This window comes from Ranitomeya variabilis, chromosome 1 (genome assembly GCF_051348905.1).
Source record: "Ranitomeya variabilis isolate aRanVar5 chromosome 1, aRanVar5.hap1, whole genome shotgun sequence".
NCBI classification, from domain to species: Eukaryota; Metazoa; Chordata; class Amphibia; order Anura; family Dendrobatidae; genus Ranitomeya; species Ranitomeya variabilis.
In genome coordinates, this window is record NC_135232.1 from 269285887 (window position 1) to 269306689 (window position 20803).

Consider the following 20803-nt stretch of genomic DNA (forward strand, 5'->3'; position numbering starts at 1 on the left):
GTGTGGTCGCTGGGGAGCTGTCACACAGTCAGCTCTCCAGCGACCAACGATGCCGAAGTCCCCGGGTAACCAGGGTAAACATCGGGTTACTAAGCGCAGGGCCGCGCTTAGTAACCCGATGTTTACCGTGGTTACCAGCGTAAACGTAAAAAAAAACAGACACTACATACTTACATTCTGGTGTCTGTCCCCCCGGCGTTCTGCTTCTCTCCACTGTGTCTGTGCCAGCCGGAAAGTCGTCACCGCTGTGCTTTCCGGCCGGCCGGCGCTCACAGTGCAGAGAAGCAGAACGCCGGGGGACAGACACCGGAATGTGAGTATGTACTGTTTTTTCTACTTTTACGCTGGTAACCACGGTAAACATCAGGTTACTAAGCGTGGCCCTGCGCTTAGTAACCCGATGTTTACCCTGGTTACAAGCGAACGCATCGCTGTCACACACAACGATCCATCGATGACAGCGAGAGATCCAGCGACGAAAGAAAGTTCCAAACGATCTGCTACGACGTACGATTCTCAGCAGGATCCCTGATCGCTGCTGCGTGTCAGACACAGCGATATCGTATGGATATCGCTGGAACGTCACAGATCGTACCGTCATAGCGATCAAAGTGCCAATGTGTGACAGTACCCTTAGTCCAAGTAAATCCAGCAAAGTCCATTGACTTCTCCGTGCTGAGACACTGGAGCCTTGCTCGAGGCTTTATGTTCTTTGCAGACACCCACTGCCAGGTCACACTGTGATGCGTGAGACCCAGCGGCTCTGATCAGTGGTGACATCAGTAGTGTTACCGCTCATCATGGTCACTCAGAGGGAAGTGTCTTTACACAGAGGATTTGATAGTCTGCACTGTCTGTCTGTCTATACCTTTGCACATCTTTAACACCTAAAAAACTGTAATTTCTATTCTGCATTCTATTCTGGTGCTACACAAATGGCACTTGGATGGTGCACACGATCGGCTAACCAAGAACCACTCGGATAGTAAAAACAGACCGTCTCATGCTTACTTTTTTTTTAAGCGGACGTGTGAAGGGGGCCTAACACAGATGCATACCCCAGATTCCCTGTATATGTATGCCTGAATCTCCCTGCACTATCCCGGCAGTGGCATTAAGGACACACTGTCTATCATGGTGATAATGGACAATTGCCGGGAATTTGTGATTTGGTAATAGGTTATCCAAATTGACCAACCACTTTAAAAGCTGAATTGGCGCTGAGATGGAGTAAAAGACGTCCTGGCAGATCTGAAAATGTACATTGTAACTCTGTAGCATATTATGTACTGTAGTTGGTTTCTTGCCACTATATCTTCATTTTTGTGTAATGGGGTCTGATCCGCTTATTTTGTCTGTGCCTGTAAATTAGGGAGAAGCATAGCACTTTGGATGAGGATTCTCACTCTTCAGCTGGGACGATGCCAGGCCCTGGGAATTCCATTCCTTCCTCCTCTGGTCCAGGTCTGACATCTCCACCTTACACAGCCACTCCGATTGACCACGATTACATCAAATGTAAACTCCCCCGTCATCAGGCCACGCCGGACGGTACAGTCCCCCTTCTCAATACCACCAGCGCTGGGCAAAGCTCTGATTGCTGGGGAGATGTGTTCAGGGGAGCATCTTCTGACCATCACCCACAGCTCTGGCTGGCACATTGGGTGACAGGGAAATGTTGCTGCTCACTAACCTCCTCCTTATCCCTCTCTGCTGGATGTAATTATAAGTGATGTGCTAAATTTCTCGTAACAGCTTTTGTTGCTGCATAAGCCAAACCCAAACGGGACTATTTTAGATTCCTAGTTTTGACCTAAGAAAAACAAAAATCCTAAAAGAAAAGGGAAAAAAATAGGTAGAACCTGTGATTAACATTCGATAAAACACTTCTCTCTAGGTATCTAGGTATAGTACCGCTTGTGTATGTGGAAAACAGAATAACCAGCATGGATGGCTGTATGAAAGGAGTTGGGTAAAGGGAATGTGTGATCAGAAAATGACTTATTATGTTAATCAGTTTTTTATGTTTAATGTATTTTCTTTTACTTTTTTAATGATTTTTTTTATTAAAAATAAAAAGAAAATGGTCACACTGGCCACTAAGTCTAATTAAAGGGACTCTGTCAGCACAGGATGATTTGTCAAACTAAGTCCTGCCGCTCAGTTCATCACGGCGGGGCCAATCATTTATATACACCTTCCCACCTGCCTGTTTTCCATCTATCTCCACCCCCCTCCTTGATTGATGGCTCTGGCTTCATAGATCCAGAGAAGTGAAGAGTTAGATGGAAACTGAGGTGGGAGAGTGTATATAAATGATTCTCCCCGCCATGAGTCATTCTGTGCTAACAGAGGCCTTTTAAGACTTCTGGTGTGCACATGGACATTAGCTGCAGTGGACAGACTCTCCTCTGGTGAATGCTGGATCCAGTATTATCTGTTGTGTGTATAGGTGTTTTACAGTGTGTGCGGAAAGTATTCAGACCGCTTTAAAGTTTTCACTCTTTGTTTCATTGCAGCCATTTGGTAAATTCAAAAAAGTTCATTGTTTTCTCATTAATGTACACTCTGCACCCCACCTTGACTAAGAAAAAACAGAAATGTAGTAATTTTTGCAACTTTATAAAGAAAGAAAAACTGAAATATCACATGGTCATAAGTATTCAGACCCTTTGCTCAGTATTAAGTAGAATCACCCTATTGAGCTAGTACAGCCATGAGTCTTCTTGGGAATGATGCAACAAGTTTTTCACACCTGGATTTGGGGATCTTCTGCCATTCTTCCTTGCAGATCCTATCCAGTTCCGTCAGGTTGGATGGTGAACGTTGGTGGACAGCCATTTTCAGGTTTCTCCAGAGATGATCAATTGGGTGTAGGTCAGGGCTCTGGCTGGGCCAGTCAAGAATGGTCACATATTTGTTCTGAAGCCACTCCTTTGTTATTTTAGCTGTGTGCTTAGGGTCATTGTCTTTTTGGAAGGTGAACCTTCTGCCATGTCTGAAGTCCAGCACTATGGAAGAGGTTTTCATACAGGATATCTCTGTACTTGGCCGCAAACTTCATCCATTTAAGGATTATGTAGCCACTGTGCTCTAAGGAACCTTGAGTACTGCAGAAATTCTGTTGTAACCTTGGCCAGATCTGTGCCCTGCTACAATTCTGTCTCTGAGCTCCTTGGCCAGTTCCTTTGACCTCATGATTCTCATTTGGTCTGACATGCACTGTGAGCTGTGAGGTCTTATGTAGACAGGTGTGTGCCTTTCCAAATCAAGTCCTATCAGTTTAATTAAACACAGCTGGACTCCAATGAAGGAGTAGAACCATCTCAAGGAGGATCACAAGGAAATGGACAGCATGTGACTTAAATATGAGTGTCTGATCAAAGGGTCTGAATACTTATGACCATGTCATATTTCAGTTTCTCTTTTTATTAAATTTGCAAAAAAGTCTACATTTCTGTTTTTTTTTTCAGTCAAGATGGGGCGCAGAGTGTGAAAAATTTAGAGGGGTCTGAATACTTTCCGTATTCACTATACACCTTTCATTGTAATCCTGTCTGTGCTGATAATGAGACTGATGAAAAGTCTTTTTTTTTTTTTTACAGGGAGTGAGTGTAGAATCAGGAGTAGTGGCCAGTGTGAAATTATTTTTAAGTTTTATGATTTTTATTAATGTAGATAGGAATATGTAAAATTGAAAAAAAATCTAAAAAAATTAAATACATGTAGCTTAAAAAATTGATTGAAACAGTAGGTTGTTTTCATTCACACTTTAGGATGGTAGGTCAGATGTTCAGATCTTTATTTTAGCTTATCCGATGATATTTTTGTGTGGTAGAGGTTCACAAATTGTATATATTTTATGTTTCCTAAGGTGGATTCTGTCCCGTTTGGAGGCGGCTCTTACTGTCCTGAATGCCCCTTTCCCTTTTGGCTGTTGGGGGGAGAGATGCATGCTGACGGATTGGATTGTCCTCTTGCTTGGCCCAGTAAAATTAGTACTCTTCTACAAAATTTCAAATCCTAAATATTTCCAAACAATATTACCAACTGCCAATGAAAAATTTCCAAACCAGATGCTTTCATTTCCTAATCCATCATTATACACTGTGATCTGAAGGTCTCCTTTATTGAATTCCAGACATACAAATCTTTCAAATATTCTTTTAATTTCAAGCCATATGTATGGATGGATTTTTGTCCCCTGTTGCTGAACACAGCCTGCCACTGGTGGGATTTGCCAGTTGGCCAATGTAGAACATGGAAAAGCACCACCACAGTGTGAAATGTTGCTGAGCTGGACAATACAATTTTGTACGATCGAAATTGTCACCTGCAGACTTGGTCCCTGTTACCTCACTTATGCCTGAGTGTATTACTGTAGGGATGCAGAGCTGTTCCTTCACTTCCATTCTCTACCTCCCTACCTTTACTTTGCTGCTTCCAAGCTCAACCTTTTTGTTCCACGTGATCTAAGAAATATTTAATAGTGATGCCATATAGATATGTGTTTCGTTAGGAATTATGTTTATGTAGCCGTTTTGTGTGTAGCATGGCCTTACATTATACATCCAGGTAGAAAAGTTTTGTATTTCATAGTTGATTTACATTTGTATTTTACAGTTTATGTCTACCAATCAGCCATAATATAAAACACCATCTGCCCAATAATGTGTGCTCCTCCACCCCCTAAAAAGCTCAACCCATTGAGTTTTGTAATTTGCAAGGTAGAGCCTCCATGGATCAGAAATGCTTTTTTTAAAGCACATGCAACAGATGATCAATTGGATTGAGATTTGGGATATTTAGAGTCAAAGTCAACACTTTAAACTTCTTTTTTTGTTGTTTTTTAAGATAAGTGTTTCTTAAATTATTACTGAACAATTATTCTCTTGAGAGAGGCAATTGCCTTTTGAGATTGTTTAGGTAGGTAGTATGTGTCCAAGTAACATTCGCAATGGCTAAGTCTCAAGATTTCCAACTAGAAAATGCCCAGAGCACCACATTGCCATCTCTGGCTGGCATCCTGCCAGTGCCATCTTTTTCCCAGGTAAGCAATGCACATGCTTCCAGCTGTTCACATTGTGTAAATGAAATGTGATTAATCAAACCAGCCCGACTTCTTCTATTATCCCATGGTCCAGTTCTGATCCTCAAACTACCCATATAGGCAGTTTCTGTGATGAACAGGGGTCGGCACGGCATCCCTATACACCGCAAGCTGAAATGCACTGTATGTCCTGACCATATTCTGTCTTGACCAGCATGATTTTTTTCAGCACTTTGACTTGGTCATTTTTCTGTGAGTCTAGACGGTTAGCCATCACTCTCCGTGATCATCAATGAGTCTTCTGTGCCCATGACTCAGCTGCTTTTTATCACTGTTGTTCCTTCTATGGACCGATTTTGAAACTACAACGTCCCGGGAACACCCCAAAGATTTGCCTTTTTGGAGTTTCTCTCATCCAGTCTTCTAACCTCATATTTTGTCTGTTGTCAAAGTTGCTCAGAGACGTTCCCTTCTCGATCTTTTCTCATTCCAACACATCAACTTTACGAGCTGACTGTTAATTTCCTGCAAAATTCCTGTGCCATTGTCAAAAGAAATAAAATCTTCTTTGCATTATCTGTCATTGGTTCTTTTAAGTATGGCTGATCCTGTCTCAATCTGTACATCTCTGAAAGATGGATTACAGTTAAAGGGACTCGGTCAGCTGATTCATACTGGAATCGCCCTGGCTGGATGATTACAGACAGCTATATTTTTCTGTGAAACTATTCCAGCACCGCCCCGGCCTGCTTCTCCTCGCTCCAAATTGATAGGTCTCTTCCATAACTGCGGAAAAGACAGCCAAGGTCAACGCTGGACTGGTCTTATCTCATCCTATGGCCTCCGGCCCGCTTTTCTAATATTATATGTTCTTTGAAACACTCTGGTGCATCAGACAAAAATGATATCTGGCTGTAATTATGCAGCCTGCCTCTGATTCATGCTGCCCATGACAGGCTCCCTTTAACACATAACATGTAATTGTATTTAAACAGAATTTACACCTAATGGATAAATTTTTCCACCTAAGATATGAGTCTTCTGAGGAGAGCAAGTGACAACCTCTTTGCGCATATGAACATTTTTAATTTTTAGCTTCTATCTTTACCTGGGTGAAGCCTTCTTTCTGTTACAGCTTACATTATGTACAGTCGTGGCCAGAAGTTTTGAGACCGACACAAATTAGATTTAGGATTTCACAAAGTTTGTTGCTTCATTATTTTTAGATCTTGTACTCAGATGTTTCTATAATTTCTGGAGTACCATTCTAAGCATATCATAAGTTTTGACACTTATTGACAAATACATCAGTTTATGCAGACTCAATATTTACAGTGTTCAACATTATTTCTCAAGAATTCTTCAATTCAAGTAATTTAGTGATGAACATGTTTTTTCCAGTATGATGGAGCACCATGTCACCACACAAAAGTGATAACGAAGTGGTTCAGTGACCAAAACATTGAACTTTTGGATTCATGACCTGGAAACTCCCCAGATCTCAATCACATTGGGAACCTGTGGTCAATCTTCAAAATGCGGGTGGACAAACAAGAATACAGAAATTGTGATGAACTCCAAGCACTGATTAGACAAGACTAGGCTGCCATCAGCCAGGACTTGGCCCAGAAGCTGATATCCAGCTGCCAGGGCGAGTTGCAGAGCTCTTGAAAAATATGGGTCATCACTGTAAATATTGAGTCTTTCCATAAACTTGATGTATTTGTCAATAAAAGTGTAACAACGAGCCTTCCGGGGATGAGGTATCTTACAAGAGCTCCAGATGGATGACTGATCAATCCAGCTATAATACTCATCGTTACTTCCTCAGACCAGCTGAAAACAAGAGATATCTACATAAGAAGTTCTGGTCTTCCAGCTGAATATTTGATGACCCTGGAGTCCTAGTGCATAGTTTGCACTGCACACTGCCTGCTTGGTGCTGGCAATACCGAGGCCTAGGAACACAGCGAGTCTGTCTTTCCAGAAACATCCTTGGACCTCTTGACCCACCTCAGCAGCAGCCAAGCACACCACACATTGAGAATCACCTGCCTTCTGATTCCTTCTGACGGCTAGGACTAGGAGCGATATCAGACTTCACAAGCCCAAGCTGCTGGTCTCCTGACAGACATTCTCTGCACCTTCTACGTGCCTCTGTACCGGCCAGGTACCTCACATACCAGCCGTCCTCCTGCTTGTCGGGCCATCTGCCTTGATGTAGTCCACAGATAGGTGATCACATCAACAACCTAGCCATAAACTGGTTACAACTCTTCTCAAAGCAGGTAACTCCCAAGTTACATAGCAACCCTGGTGTATTTGTTGTGCAGCACCATCTTGTGGTTGGTTTCTGACTCTTAGCCTTGAACCTTGGATTACAGCTGATATACGACTACTGACACCTTGCCTCGCTCAACAAGTAACAGATTCTGAAACCGCATATTATTTTTTCTTTGTGCAAGATCAGAATTTGACACCCTCGTTTGAACATTATTGTTTGTGATTTGAACAATGTACATTTCTAGCACAAAGCTACAGCCCTATATTCGACAGGCAAGGTCATTTCCTGAACTTACATAAATCCAGTCACTTCACCTTACCTGTCAGCTCAAGAGGAATATAAATGAATAGGAGAGAGAACCTTCATTTTTTGAATTGCTGCTCTTGGTGACACGCCATTCTTCTGAGTTGTTAATGACACGTGTTAATTTATCTCCTATGATTCGTTAATACGAGAAATTGCTCTCCTTGCATTTCATACATTCTTTTCGACGACCTCCTCAGTCATTGAGCCCTGTATATCAATAGGCAAGGAAAAATACTTGTCAAAGCAACAAAATGCACCGGTTAGAAAACATAGTGTTGGGTATTTTCCCTACATCAAATTGTTTTAAGTGTAATGACCCCAAAGCTGACCAGTACAACTGCATATGGTCTTGCTCAGAAATGGTCTTTTTGGACAAAGATCCATGCTATTGTATCAAATCGCCTGACCAATTCTGCTTCCTTTGGTCTTATGTGGACCATTTTCAGATATCTGGATGTTGAAACCTATCAATATTGATTTTGGAAAAACTTGGCTTTTAGATGAAGATGGTCTGGGTAGAGATCTCGTCAAAAGGAACAAATAGTTCAAAATTTCTTTGACATTTGGGAGAGTTTTATAGAACTTTTACCTCGTCACGTTTGTAAATCTTTGCAAGATAGTTTTGGACCAACCAGATGCTTTCAACAAAGGTTCTTGATGGTAGATCCTCCAATGTTACATTAATTTTCCACTACAGGTTATGTCTGCGACGTGGAGACAAAAAGCCACACACCACGAGGATGAGTTCCTCTATTACTGTTTTCTCTACAGTCACTATAATTCTCCATAATGGGAAACATGGGCAGTTGTGATTGATGTTCATTTAATGCCACTGTGTACAGTCATTTATATTACTTCATTGACTTATATCATCAAGGCTATATATAGAACTGTTTCTTTGTAGTCAAATCAGCCATTTATTTCTCTATTTCCTTTTATGTATGTTATGTGTTTTTATATTCTGAAAAATGTAAAAAAAAAAAAAACTGTAGAAGCTTATGACATGCTTATAATTGCTCATCAGTAACGTTAGAAACATCTGACTACAAGGTCTAAAAACACTGAAGCAGCAAATTTCGTAAAAAACAAAATTTGTGTCAGTCGCAAAACTTTTAGTAACAACGGTACAACGTCATCCATATAATGTGAAAATTGGTTCTCAAATACTTCTACAAAGTGCTTGGTATTCGGCAGTGTTGTATGGAGTAGGTATCCATTCTAAACTGTACGGGAAGACATTAGTTCTGCTATCACAGACCCCTTTTGTAGATATGTTTCTGTGAATTCAACCCTACGTCCCAAAATCTATAATGCTACCAGTGTTAAATGTGTTATCTCCTAAAACAAACCCTTTTAGTGGAAACTACCCAGTGATTAGTTAATCATAGAATGTTAAGGTACCTTCACACTGAGCAACTTTCCAACGAGAACGACAGCGATCCGTGACGTTGCAGCGTCCTGGATAGCGATTTCGTTGAGTTTGACACGCAGCAGCGATCTGGATCCCGCTGTGATATCGCTGGTCGGAGCTAGAAGTCCAGAACTTTATTTCGTCGCTGATCACCCGCTGTCCATCGCTGGATCGGCGTGTGTGACACCGATCCAGCGATGTGTTCACTTGTAACCAGGGTAAACATCGGGTTACTAAGTGCAGTGCCGCGCTTAGTAACCCGATATTTACCCTGGTTACCATTGTAAAAGTAAAAACACAAACAAACAAACAAAAAAACAGTACATACTCACATTCTGATGTCTGTCACGTCCCCCGGCGTCCACAGGGTTAAAACTGCTTTCGGCAGGAGCGCTTGCTAATGCTGCGCTGCTGCCGAGAGCTTCCTGCACTGACTGTCAGCGCCAGCCGTAAAGCAGAGCACAGCAGTGACGTCACCGCTGTTACTGCCGGCGCTGACACATTCAGTGCAGGAAGCTCTCGGCAGCAGCGCAGCATTAGCAAGCGCTCCTGACAAAAGCAGTTTTAACCCTGTGGACGCCGGCAGGGGACATGACAGACATCAGAATATGAGTATGTAGTGTTTTTTTTTGTTTGTTTGTTTGTTTTTTTACTTTTACAATGGTAACCAGGGTAAATATCGGGTTACTAAGCGCGGCACTGCACTTAGTAACCCGATGTTTACCCTGGTTACCCGGGTGCTGCAGGGGGACTTCGGCATCGTTGAAGACAGTTTCAACGATGCCGAAGTCGTTCCCCTGATCGTTGGTCGCTTGAGAGAGCGGTCTGTGTGACAGCTCCCCAGCGACCACACAACGACTTACCAACGATCACGGCCAGGTCGTATCGCTGGTCGTGATCGTTGGTAAGTCATTTAGTGTAACGGTACCTTTAGAGCTGGAAGGGACCTCCAGGGTCGTCGTGTCCAAACCCCCGCTCACTGCAGGATTCACTAAACTATCTCAGACAGGGATCTCTCCAGCCTATGTTTGAAGACTTCCATTGAAGGAGAACTCGCCACCACTCATGGCGCCCTGTTCTACTCATTGATCTGTCAAAAAAAAGTTGATCACCTTCAGTCCACCCCAGGCAGTCACCCCAGAAATGGCCAGACAATCTGCTGCCAGCTATATATTTCCCCCACAGCAGTCTCCTAAGGGAGAATGTAGTATCACATACCGCCATTTCAATAAATTTCTGGCCACATAATAATAGGACTAAGTCTGCAAGTGTGATCTTGTGATCCACTTTTGCTCAGGGTAGTAGATTAGAGATTCCTGTCCATTCTGGGACACTTATGACATGTAGAGAGTTTGTACCATAAATGTCTGACAGATGAGGGTCCCATTGGTGAGATGGGCCTTTATCACCTGGAGAAATGAACAGACAGCGCATGCTCCGCCACCTCGCCATTGTGACAGTGCAGAACAGGACTCCGTTCTTTAGCTAGATATGGGACCCACATCTGTCAAACATCTATGCCATACCCTGTTGCTATGCCCTAATTGTCCCAGATGGGAGAACCGATTTCCTTTTGGAAGGGCATACGTCTTCATGATACTGCCCCTTTCAGCTGGCTCTACGTATTAGACCTACTACTAAGCTAATCAATATGAGTAAAGGATGATTGTGCATGTTTGATTTTGGGGTGCAGCCCTGGCAGAGGTGTCTGTAGATGATTTTCTTACTATAAGAATACATGCTCAGCCAATAAAATGCTTTTTCAGGCAGATCGCGGTTGGGGGTGGCTTTCTCGCTGTCCACAGTTTTGTCAGCAGTTTTTTATATGTAAGCTGAGATCAGCATGATGTAGGGGCTGATAGCCTGATTCCAGCAATGTGTCACTTATTAGTGTTTTTGTTTCAGTAAAATTATATTTTTTTTTCAGTAGGAGATTATCACTAGAATACTAGGTGTCCTCCTACTCAACTCATCTGCTCTGTGTTACTCCACCCATGCAACTGATTAGCTGCTTTCTGCCACCATACAATGTACACAGAAAGCTGCTAATCAGTGGTGTGGGTGGGGTTATACACAGCTCGGCGACTGAGCTCTGCTAGATCCGCAGCTCGGCACTGAACTCTGCTAGATCTGCAGCAGAGAAAACTGTGACTATCACAACTGCTGCGCCCAGTAAGCTAAGTGATAGAGCACTGGAATTGGGGTCTGTGTCCCTACCTTATGCTGTTTTTGAATTACATAGCAAAAAGCTGCTGTCAGATTTCATTTAAAGGGGCAGTTCACTTTTCTTTATTTTATCAAAGTTATCAGGGGCACAGTAATATGTTACAGATTCTCCTCCTTCATGAAGCGTCGCCCACTTTTTGTGCGGCCTGTTCCACAGACTGGACAGACCTGCTGTTCCCAGCTTGGTAGTTGATATAGGAGCATGTGATCCTCCTCCCACTACCAGATGCGGCATGGGGGAAAGCTGTTATTCTATAGATGGAGTCTGGCTGACAGATCTGGTACACGTCCCTCCCTCAGCTACCGTTCTGAGGACTGGAAGGCTGCACTAATAAATGGGCGGCACTTCACAAAGTAGGGGATCAGCCCCAAATCTGCAGTACTTTTCTCTTAATAATCCAGCTTTGCCTTTTGTCATGGAGCACAGCACTAAATATCCTGTCCATTCATCTAACAATCTATGTCCCATGTCTATCCAGGTCTTCTAATATTGGATCTAATAGTTCTCTGTACCTAATGTAAGTGACCATGTTTATTTTTGTGCTACTGGAGGATAACGGGTGATGTAGATAGGATGTTTGCTGCAGTGTCCTTTCCTGTCCCTTGTCCTATGCTCTTGCTGCTTATGTTGATGCTTGCTGGTGGAGGGGTGTCTCGGAGCTGGCCTCTTTACTGATGGTGTTTCTTCCTTCCTCTAGAACGCAGCCAGGACAGTATGGCAGTGGTCCTTTCCGACTGTAGCTCGACACAAGACACATTCCCTGAGCCAGCCAGCTCACAAGACAGCTCCAAGGGAGTTTACTTGGAAAAGAAGTCCGCTTCCTCTCACAATACATCCCATTACAGAGAGGTCCAGCTAGCAGCAGATGACAAAGGTAATCCTAGTGATCGGGAGGCTGGACTAAGGGCCAGAGCGAAGTGCATGGATGCGTTAGTAGCTACTTTCTCTGCCTCACACTTGGTAGACATTGTTTTTTTTATTAATGGTTGTGTGATAATCCCAGATTATATTTTTTGATTGTATTATTTATTATAAATGTTGGCAAGGTATATTGGTATTATATCTCTCTTACAGGAAGGATAGAAGAACATGTGGAACAAGCAGACACCCCCAGCTCAGTGGAGCTGAAAATTTCTCCTGAAGTACAAACTTCTCCCACCTGCAGTACACCCATACGATCATTACCACCCCTTCTGTCATCAGGAGACCCTAAAAAGAAACCCGAATCGACTGGAGACATGTCCGAGTACCCCCAGTGTCTACCCGAAGGTGCTGAAGAACAGCGCAAGGTCTTAATTCAGCAGTGCATCACTTCATTCAAGTTATGCCTAAGCCGATTCCCCCAGCACTACAAAACCCTGTACAGGTTGGCTTTCCTGTATTCTTACAGCCTCTCTCACCAGGTAAGATGTGTGGATCTGTGTCTGTGCAAGGCTTTCTAATACATCATGGATATTGGTTATGCAGGAGCTCAGCATTTCTGCCTGCTGGGTGTAAAGTGCGAGATCGAAGGGAGCTGTCTCCTGATCCTAACCCCAGCCAATTTGTAGTACATGTAATGAATGGTAAAGATTAAAAAAATAGATCGGTAGTCCTTACGGGAAGTTTAAGAGAAGCATGATGTAGAGGCAGAGACTCTCATTCCAGTAATTTATCACTTACTCTGCTGCTTGCTGTACTTTTTATAAAATTTCCTCCCACACAACTGATTGACAGGTTTCTGTCCATGCAATTAGACAGAGCTCACATGGAGGACTATTTTGCAGCAGCTTTACCAGTCCTCTCAGGGATGATCTGCTGATCAAATAGTGATTTTTTTCAAAACTTCAGCAAGCAGCCCCTTAAGTGACCCATCTCTGGAATCCATGTCTTTGATCCTGCATTATTCTGCTCTCAGATGAGGTAGCAATAACCTAGTGATATTCTCTTTAATGAGGTTCTCTGAGTTATCCAAAATGGCCAACGTTACATATTTAAGGCTGCAATGTAAGGGAACATTCCTCTCAAGCTAGGGAGCAGCATCATGAATGAGCCTAATTTATTTGCCCACTCAACTGGACAGGTTTATAACTGGACACAGAGAAAGGTTGAGACAGGAGAAAAAAACTCTCCTCAGCTGACTAAGCAGAATAGTTATTTTCTTCTCATGTCTCAGTCCAGCTTCAGGAAGGGTTGCAGCCTGAAGTACCGTATGTACTCGAGTATAAGCTGAGATTTTCAGCCCATTTTTTGAGGCTGAAAGTCCCCCTCTCAGCTCATACTCAAGTCATACCCAGGGGTTGGCAGGGGAGGGAGAACGGCAGCTGTTTAATAATACTCACCTGCTCCTGGCGCGGTCCCTGTAGGTCCCTGGTTCTCCCGGCGCCTCAGTTTCTTCCTGTACTGAGCGGTCACATGGTACCGCTCATTACAGTAATGAATATGCGGCTCCACCTCCCATAGGGGTGGAGCCACATTAATTACTGTAATGAGCGGTACCGTGTGACCGCTCAATACAGGAAGAAGCTGCGGCGCCGGGGGAACCAGGGACCTGCAGGGACCGCGCCAGGAGCAGGTGAGTATAATGGGGAGGGGGAACACTGCGCGATTTTCACCTTTCCTCGTTCCAGCCGCCGCTCCGTGTTCAGCGTCTTCTGCAGTGACGCTCAGGTCAGAGGGCACGGTGACGTGGTTAGTGCGCGCCCTCTGCCTGAACGTCAGTGCAGAAGACGCTGAAGACGGAGCGGCGGCCGTAAAGAAGAAAGTTGAATATTTAAAGTGCCGGGGGCCTGCGCAATGAAAGGTGAGTATGTGATTTATTTTTTTTATCGCAGCAACAGCAAATGGGGCAAGTGTCTATATGGAGCATCTTATGGGGCCATAATCAACGTTTGTGCAGGATTATATGGGGCAACTATCTTTATGGAGCATATTATGGGGCCATAATTAACGTTTGTGCAGCATTATATGGGGCAAATATCTTTATGGAGCATATTATGGGGCCATAATCAACGTTTGTGCAGCACTATATGGGGCAACTATCTTTATGGAGCATCTTATGGGGCCATAACGTTTGTGCAGCACTATATGGGGTAAATATCTCTATGGAGCATCTTATGGGGCCATAATCAACATTTGTGCAGCATTATATTGGGCAAATGTGTCTATGGAGCATCTTATGGGGCCTTTATTAACCTTTATGCAGGATTATATGGGGCATATTTTAATATGGAGCATCTTATGGGGCCCATCATGAACTGTATGGAGCATTATATGGGGCTCCTGATTCAATATGGATATTCAAAAACACTTAACCTACTGATGTCTCAATTAATTTTACTTTTATTGGTATCTATTTTTACATTTGAAATTCACTGGTAGCTGCTGCATTTCCCACCCTAGGCTTATACGCGAGTCATTGAGTTTTCCCAGTTTTTTGTGGCAAAATTAGGGAGGTCGGCTTATACTCGGGTATATACGGTATGTGGTAACTGAAAGTGTGGACACCTGCTCATAACACGCTTTTAAACTTTGTCGCAGGGATGAGACAAGCTTTATTTGTGCCCAAGGTGGTGATTTCAGAATGAAAATGGACATTATTATTTTTATTTATTCCTATTGTACCTTATTCCAGCAGTTCCAAGTATTCTTATTTATACAGAAGAATACTGAACGGGCAGAATACTTTTTTGCTCATAAATTGTATGCCCGCATTGGCACCCTGTTTTGTTCCACCCATTTAAAATAAGGAAATAAAAGATTAAAGTCTACTTCTAGTAAAAAATGATGGTGCTCTGTGCTGTAAGTTCACCTGCTCGATTTGTCTGCTGCTTTTATTTTATGATTTAGCATTAAACTACTTCCTATATAAAGTTAAAGGACAGCAAGTAAAGAAGAAAGTAGTTTAATACTGTATCATATTTTACAAGGGTTGTCCTGATTTGAGAGCAAAGTCGTGACCGCAGTCTTCTGAATCATGACAGTGTGCAGTTCTCGCGCAGTGATGATTCCCTGGTATTGCCAGTGTGAGCATATTTGCATATATGCGGTCATGTGCTGTGTATTCTCAATACTTGCTTTCAATAATAGGACTTTTAGAATCACTGTACATATATATAGTCCCAGTTTGCTAGGAATATTTTGAATTGTCATGGCATAAACATAACAGCTGTGCGGCCTTATAAAATTACTTAAAAGGGTTTTCCCACAAAGTACATTTTAATTCATAGATAATGGAATAAAAATTAAGTTCCACAATTGGATATGTTAAAATAAAAATGTCCCTGTGCAGAGATAATCTTATAAATGTTCCCCTGCTGTATACTGTGTAATGGCCGTGTCTGACCGTACAGGGACATGGTCTGATCACACCACAGCTCCTGGGCAGGGGAGGAGGAAGCAAAAGAGAGAATATTCCTTGTGAGATGATGTTTTACCTGAAAGAAAGAATCATTTGTGATCCCATCCTGTAATGTTTGTATACTTTTTCTTTTGCTTCCTTCCCGGTCTATGAGCTGTGGTGTGATCAGACCATGTCCCTGTACGGTCAGACACGGCCATTACACAGTACACAGCAGGGGCACATGTATAAGATTATCTCAGCACAGGGACTTTGTATTTTAAACACATCCAATTATTGCTATTCAAACATTTATTGATCCTTTTGTTCTTTAAGAGAAAAGTTGGCATCAGAGATATCTGGCAGTGTCTCTTACATAGAGTGCATAGGAGAAGTGTAAGTGCAACGTGTATGAGAGCATCAGGCAAGATAGCTTTTTGCCAAACCATTGTTCAACCGACGGCCATCTCAGGTGTATTGGGGGCTTTCCAAAGTAAACCTGTCTCCAGCTTTTGGCAGGGACCATCATTCAAGTGATGTATGCAATATAAAACTCATTATCGCCGAATCACTGTTTTTTGGTCTCATCACCACTCCCAAAAAAATAAATTCAAATAAATCACAAAGTCATATCAACAGCAAAATTATGCCAATAAAAACTACAGGTTGCGCCGCAAAAACTCATTTTTTGCAAAACAAAACCCAAAGAACAATAGTAGAGTTTGTGTTTATTTTTGTTTGTTTGTTTTTTAATTTCACCCCACTTGGAATTGTTTTCAGGTTTTTCCGTATTTAAATGGTAAAATGTAGTGTCATTCAAAACTACTCCTCTTTAAAAAAAAAAAAAAAAAAAAAAATCAAACAAGCCCTGATGTGGCTACGGTATATTCTTTGAAAATAATGTAATTGCTCTTTGAATGCAAGGGGGATGGAGTGAAAGCTCAAAAATGAAAACTGGCTGTGATTCCACTGCGGTTAATGCGTCATTCAGTACAGAAAGTTAGGGTATGTTTCCACGTTCCGGATTACATCAGGATTTCCTGCGGATTGGACGCTGCGTACAGCCGCAGCGTCCAATCTGCAGCGCCCAGATGTTACAGCATAGTGGAGGGGATTTTATGAAATCCCGTCTCCACTATGTGTGCTCGACCGCATCCGGCGGTCCTGCAAATCCAGACATGTGGCGCGTCTTTCTAGACCGCAGCATGTCTATCTTGCGGAGACGCTCCGTCTCCGCAAAATAAATACCACAGCCTATGTATAGGAATGCGGTGATTCCAGACATCTGGAATCACCGCGCGTATAAAAGGGGGCAGGGCTTTGGGCAGAGCAGGGTATCCGCTGCGTCCAAAGCACAGCCATTCCGGCAGGTGGAAACATAAGCTTAGAGTACTTTTGTCTGATATGACGTACAGTAGTATCTGTCTAGTGCTGGCAGGTCCATGATACACAGCTGGGTCACCTGGCCATCAGTTTAAACTCGATGACGTGAAAGTGAATATGAAAAAGTAGATGTGTGCACAGCCGTAAAGAGGTGCCAGAGCAGATTCCCACACCGTAGTATATAGCAAAAACTCGGCACTCAGGTGATTTAATGGTGTCCACAAAATAACAGAAACGTTTCGGTCCTACATCCGGACCTTCATCAGTCACAGTTGATAAATGTGAGGGAGCGAGTGGACCCACAGAATTGCTGATTGTGGAATGAGATCACACTTGTGTGTGAGCGCTGCCTGTATGTGGGCAGTATAGCCCCAAATGAAGCAATATACCTTAAAATGTCAGGACATAAGTTCCGTGCCTGTGTGGGACGCGGAATCCACCGCTAGTCCACCGCTGTTTGCGTATTGTAGGCAAGATACTTTGTGTCATTTGCACAGAAATGGCTTTCTTCTGGCGACTCAACCATGCAGCCCATTTTTCTTTAAGTGCTTCCTTATTGTGCATCTTAAAACAGCAACACCGCTAGTTTTCAGAGAGTCCTGTATTTAAGCTGATGTTGTTTATGGGTTTTTCTTTGCATCCAGAACAATTTTCCTGGCAGTTGTGGACGACATTTTTGTTGGTCTACCTGACCGTGGTTTTGTTTTTGCAGAGCCCCTGATTTTCCATTTGTTATTCAGTTTGCACAAATAGAGAATTCAGAGATCCTCTAAAAATTCAGAAAAAAACTGCAAAAAGGCAGAGATGCTTACCTGCCTAGGCCTCCAAACAAATGCACTATCAGGATGCAGTGGACCCATGTGGTTAAGATGGCGGCAACACAGGTGCAGAATGAGGCAACCACTCACGACCTACCAAACTAATGGAGGGGGTGGCTGCTTGGCATATTACTGCACATAAAAGACTTGGCTGCCCAAGTGCTATCCAAATGCATCCAATGTGAACAGACACCACAGTTTACAGGACAAAATGGGCCCTACTGCACCCCGAAAAAAAGTGCAAAAAACACATATAAAAAATATGTGAGGTATTAGTTTATATTTTGGCCAAAATACACAAGCTCGTTATCAATTCCTTGGATATCTTTTTGTATCCCTTTCCTGTTTTATACAGTTCAACTACCTTTTCCCGTAGATCTGTTCACAATTCTTTTGCTTTCCCCGTGACTCACAATCCAGAAACGTCAGTGGCTGGATGAAAGATGCAAGAGTCTGTCTGGATCTCAGAAACTCACTCAATTTATATGCACACACACTGAGCAAACGGGTCACAGTTGACGATGTTATGTTTAGTAGCCATTCAAACCCATTTGTGTCAACTTCTGTGAATGTTATCAGGCCAAAATCACCAGGGTATTTGAACTTTTGATCAGGGTCATTTGGATGTTTTGGGTTGTCGTTAGGATTTAAAAAGAGAAAACACAGTAGTTTGACAATAAATGGTTTCTCCCAACCACTAACCATGAGTTGAGAAAAAGGTTTGGTGCTATCATTCCTATTCTCTGAAAAAAGGCCAAGAAAGCAAAAATTCTGCAGGGGTATGTAAACTTTTGAACACACCTGTATATATTCAAATGTTCACGGTTCATTGACTTAAAAAAAATGATGGCTGTAACACAAGTGCAGAACATACAAGTAAATTATATGCCATGTAAATATAACCAGCAGCTTTTTCGAATTATGCATTAGACAACTGGCTGCTTCTTGGCTTTCCCAGATTGTATGTCTATCATCCATGCTGAGAAGACTGAATCGTGTATTGATCTTGCAGAGACACGCTGTCAATCTCTGATTAGAAGCAGCCAATGCTTGACGGCAAATGACAGATTTTTTGACTTGTGTTCCTGGGGTTTGAATGCTCTTGCATAGCAGCAGTATGTTTGTAGTGACTCATCTTGTATATGTGATGGCGGACCCCCGGGAGCACAGCTATCCTCCCACAATCTGCCAAGACATGACACTGGAGTTAATACAGTCACTGCCTACACATGATATGAACTTGTAGTGCTAGTGAGAAGGGGGCGCATTGGACTAATCCACCCCCTGCAGAACTGTATGTTACATGACTCACTGTATTTTTTCTTAGTTTTAATCGCTATAAACTTGAGATACAGAATGATACATTTGATATATACTGCCAACGGATGATCATATAGTTTGTCAATTCGTCTGTTTAGATTGCTGTCATTCGGTTTTATAGTCAAGATACTAGTATGGCACAGTGAGTAAAGGAGTCCCAAGAGATCTGAATTATGAGACCCCACTGATGCTAGACTGTATAGTTTCTTACTACTTTATGATCGGTGAGGGTCTGACTTCTGGAGTATGCTCCTATCCTAAGAATAAAGAAAATGCAGTGCTTGTGTGAAGGGGATGCAGTGCCACACCAACACTGCCTGCTATCAGTCTCAGGATTGTTGGCGGTCCCGGAGTTGTGACCCTACTGATCATTCCATAACCGCATATCCTAGCATTTTGCCATCTCTTTTTATGAGAAGGTACAACCTTTTTAACCCTTTCCTTAAGAGGCAATTTATCATCTTTGTGCTTTCGTTCTTTTTTCTTCCCCTTCTTACAAGAGCGGTAACTTTTTTTCATTTTACTTTACCTCAGACATTTCCTTATTAGGGCTTAGTTATTTAAAGGGGTTGTCCACTACTTTCAATTAACCGTCCATTGTATCCCCCCGAGGCCCCTAATGAATTTTGTAAATACTTTATGTTGCCGTTTTCGCCTGCGAGCGGCGCTATGCCGGCGGCTGAGTCCGGGTCACGTGACCCCCTGGCTGCAGCCGCCGCTAATTTCCGCTAATTGGAAATTGACGTGACGTCATGAGCAGGCGTGACCCAGCCTCCACAGACTGCGGTCAAGCGTGACTGGGCTGTGGGTGGGGCGGGGCTGTGTTGGGATGTGCGGGCGGGGCTAGGCTGTCATGGGATGGGATGGGATGGGCGGGGCTGTGCTGGGATCTGCATGCCGGCGCCGGGATGTGCGGTGGGGATCTGTGTGCCAGGCAGTGCGGTGGGGATCTGCGTGCCGGCGCCAGGATGTGCGGTGGGGATCTGTGTGCCAGGATGAGCGGTGGGGATCTGCGTGCTGGCGCCAGGATGTGCCGGCGCCGGGCGGTGCGGCTGTGCTGGGGTGTGCGGTCGGTCCGCTGGCCGTGCTGTGGTCTGCTTCGGGCGGCCCGGGGGGGGGGGGATGTCATTGGTATGTGTGTCTCTGTGTACAGGCATCGTCCGAATTGGGCTATGCCTGCTACAGTAACAGTGAGTGACACATTAGCCAATGATGGGACAGTAGTAGTCCCATCATCCGGCTAATGTGTTGAATGTAAAAAAAAAAAAAAAACACATACATTACACACATACAGTACATACAACAAACAGTACATACAGACATGTGACATGCAACATACGACATGCACCATGCGACATGCAACATACGACATGCGACATGCACCATACAACATGTGATAGCTGATGCGACCGCTGTCCAGGGGCTCCAGGAATACAATGAATGGAGGATATCCTTCCACAATGTATTCCCCACAATGTATTTCTGCGCCCCTGTGAGAAAATAGTCCCTAATCTCACTTCTGGCACTGCTGTGTGAGAAAGTTCCCACGCAGCTATGCCATAAAGTGAGACCCTGAACTGAGGTAACCTCAGTGATACACTGCAGGAGCCATTGTCTCCTGTCAGTGTGTCACTGAAGGTCCTATAGAGCAGTGACATCACCCGATGTCACTGTTCTATAGGGGAG

General features: G+C 43.4%; 1 protein-coding gene across 8 annotated transcripts in view; it reads left to right on the forward strand.

Moving 5' to 3' along the window:
• CABIN1 (calcineurin binding protein 1) overlaps positions 1–20803 on the forward strand; it is a 242231-nt gene that overhangs the window by 136396 nt on the left and 85032 nt on the right. For 6 of the 8 annotated variants that reach the window (XM_077293470.1, XM_077293475.1, XM_077293473.1 and 3 more), the window contains 3 exons: positions 1373–1551; positions 11976–12152; positions 12353–12681. In XM_077293470.1, coding sequence (XP_077149585.1) covers positions 1373–1551; positions 11976–12152; positions 12353–12681 — 685 coding nt within the window. The remainder of the gene's footprint in view (positions 1–1372; positions 1552–11975; positions 12153–12352; positions 12682–20803) is intronic. The other 2 variants (XM_077293474.1, XM_077293477.1) reach the window with 1 other exon arrangement.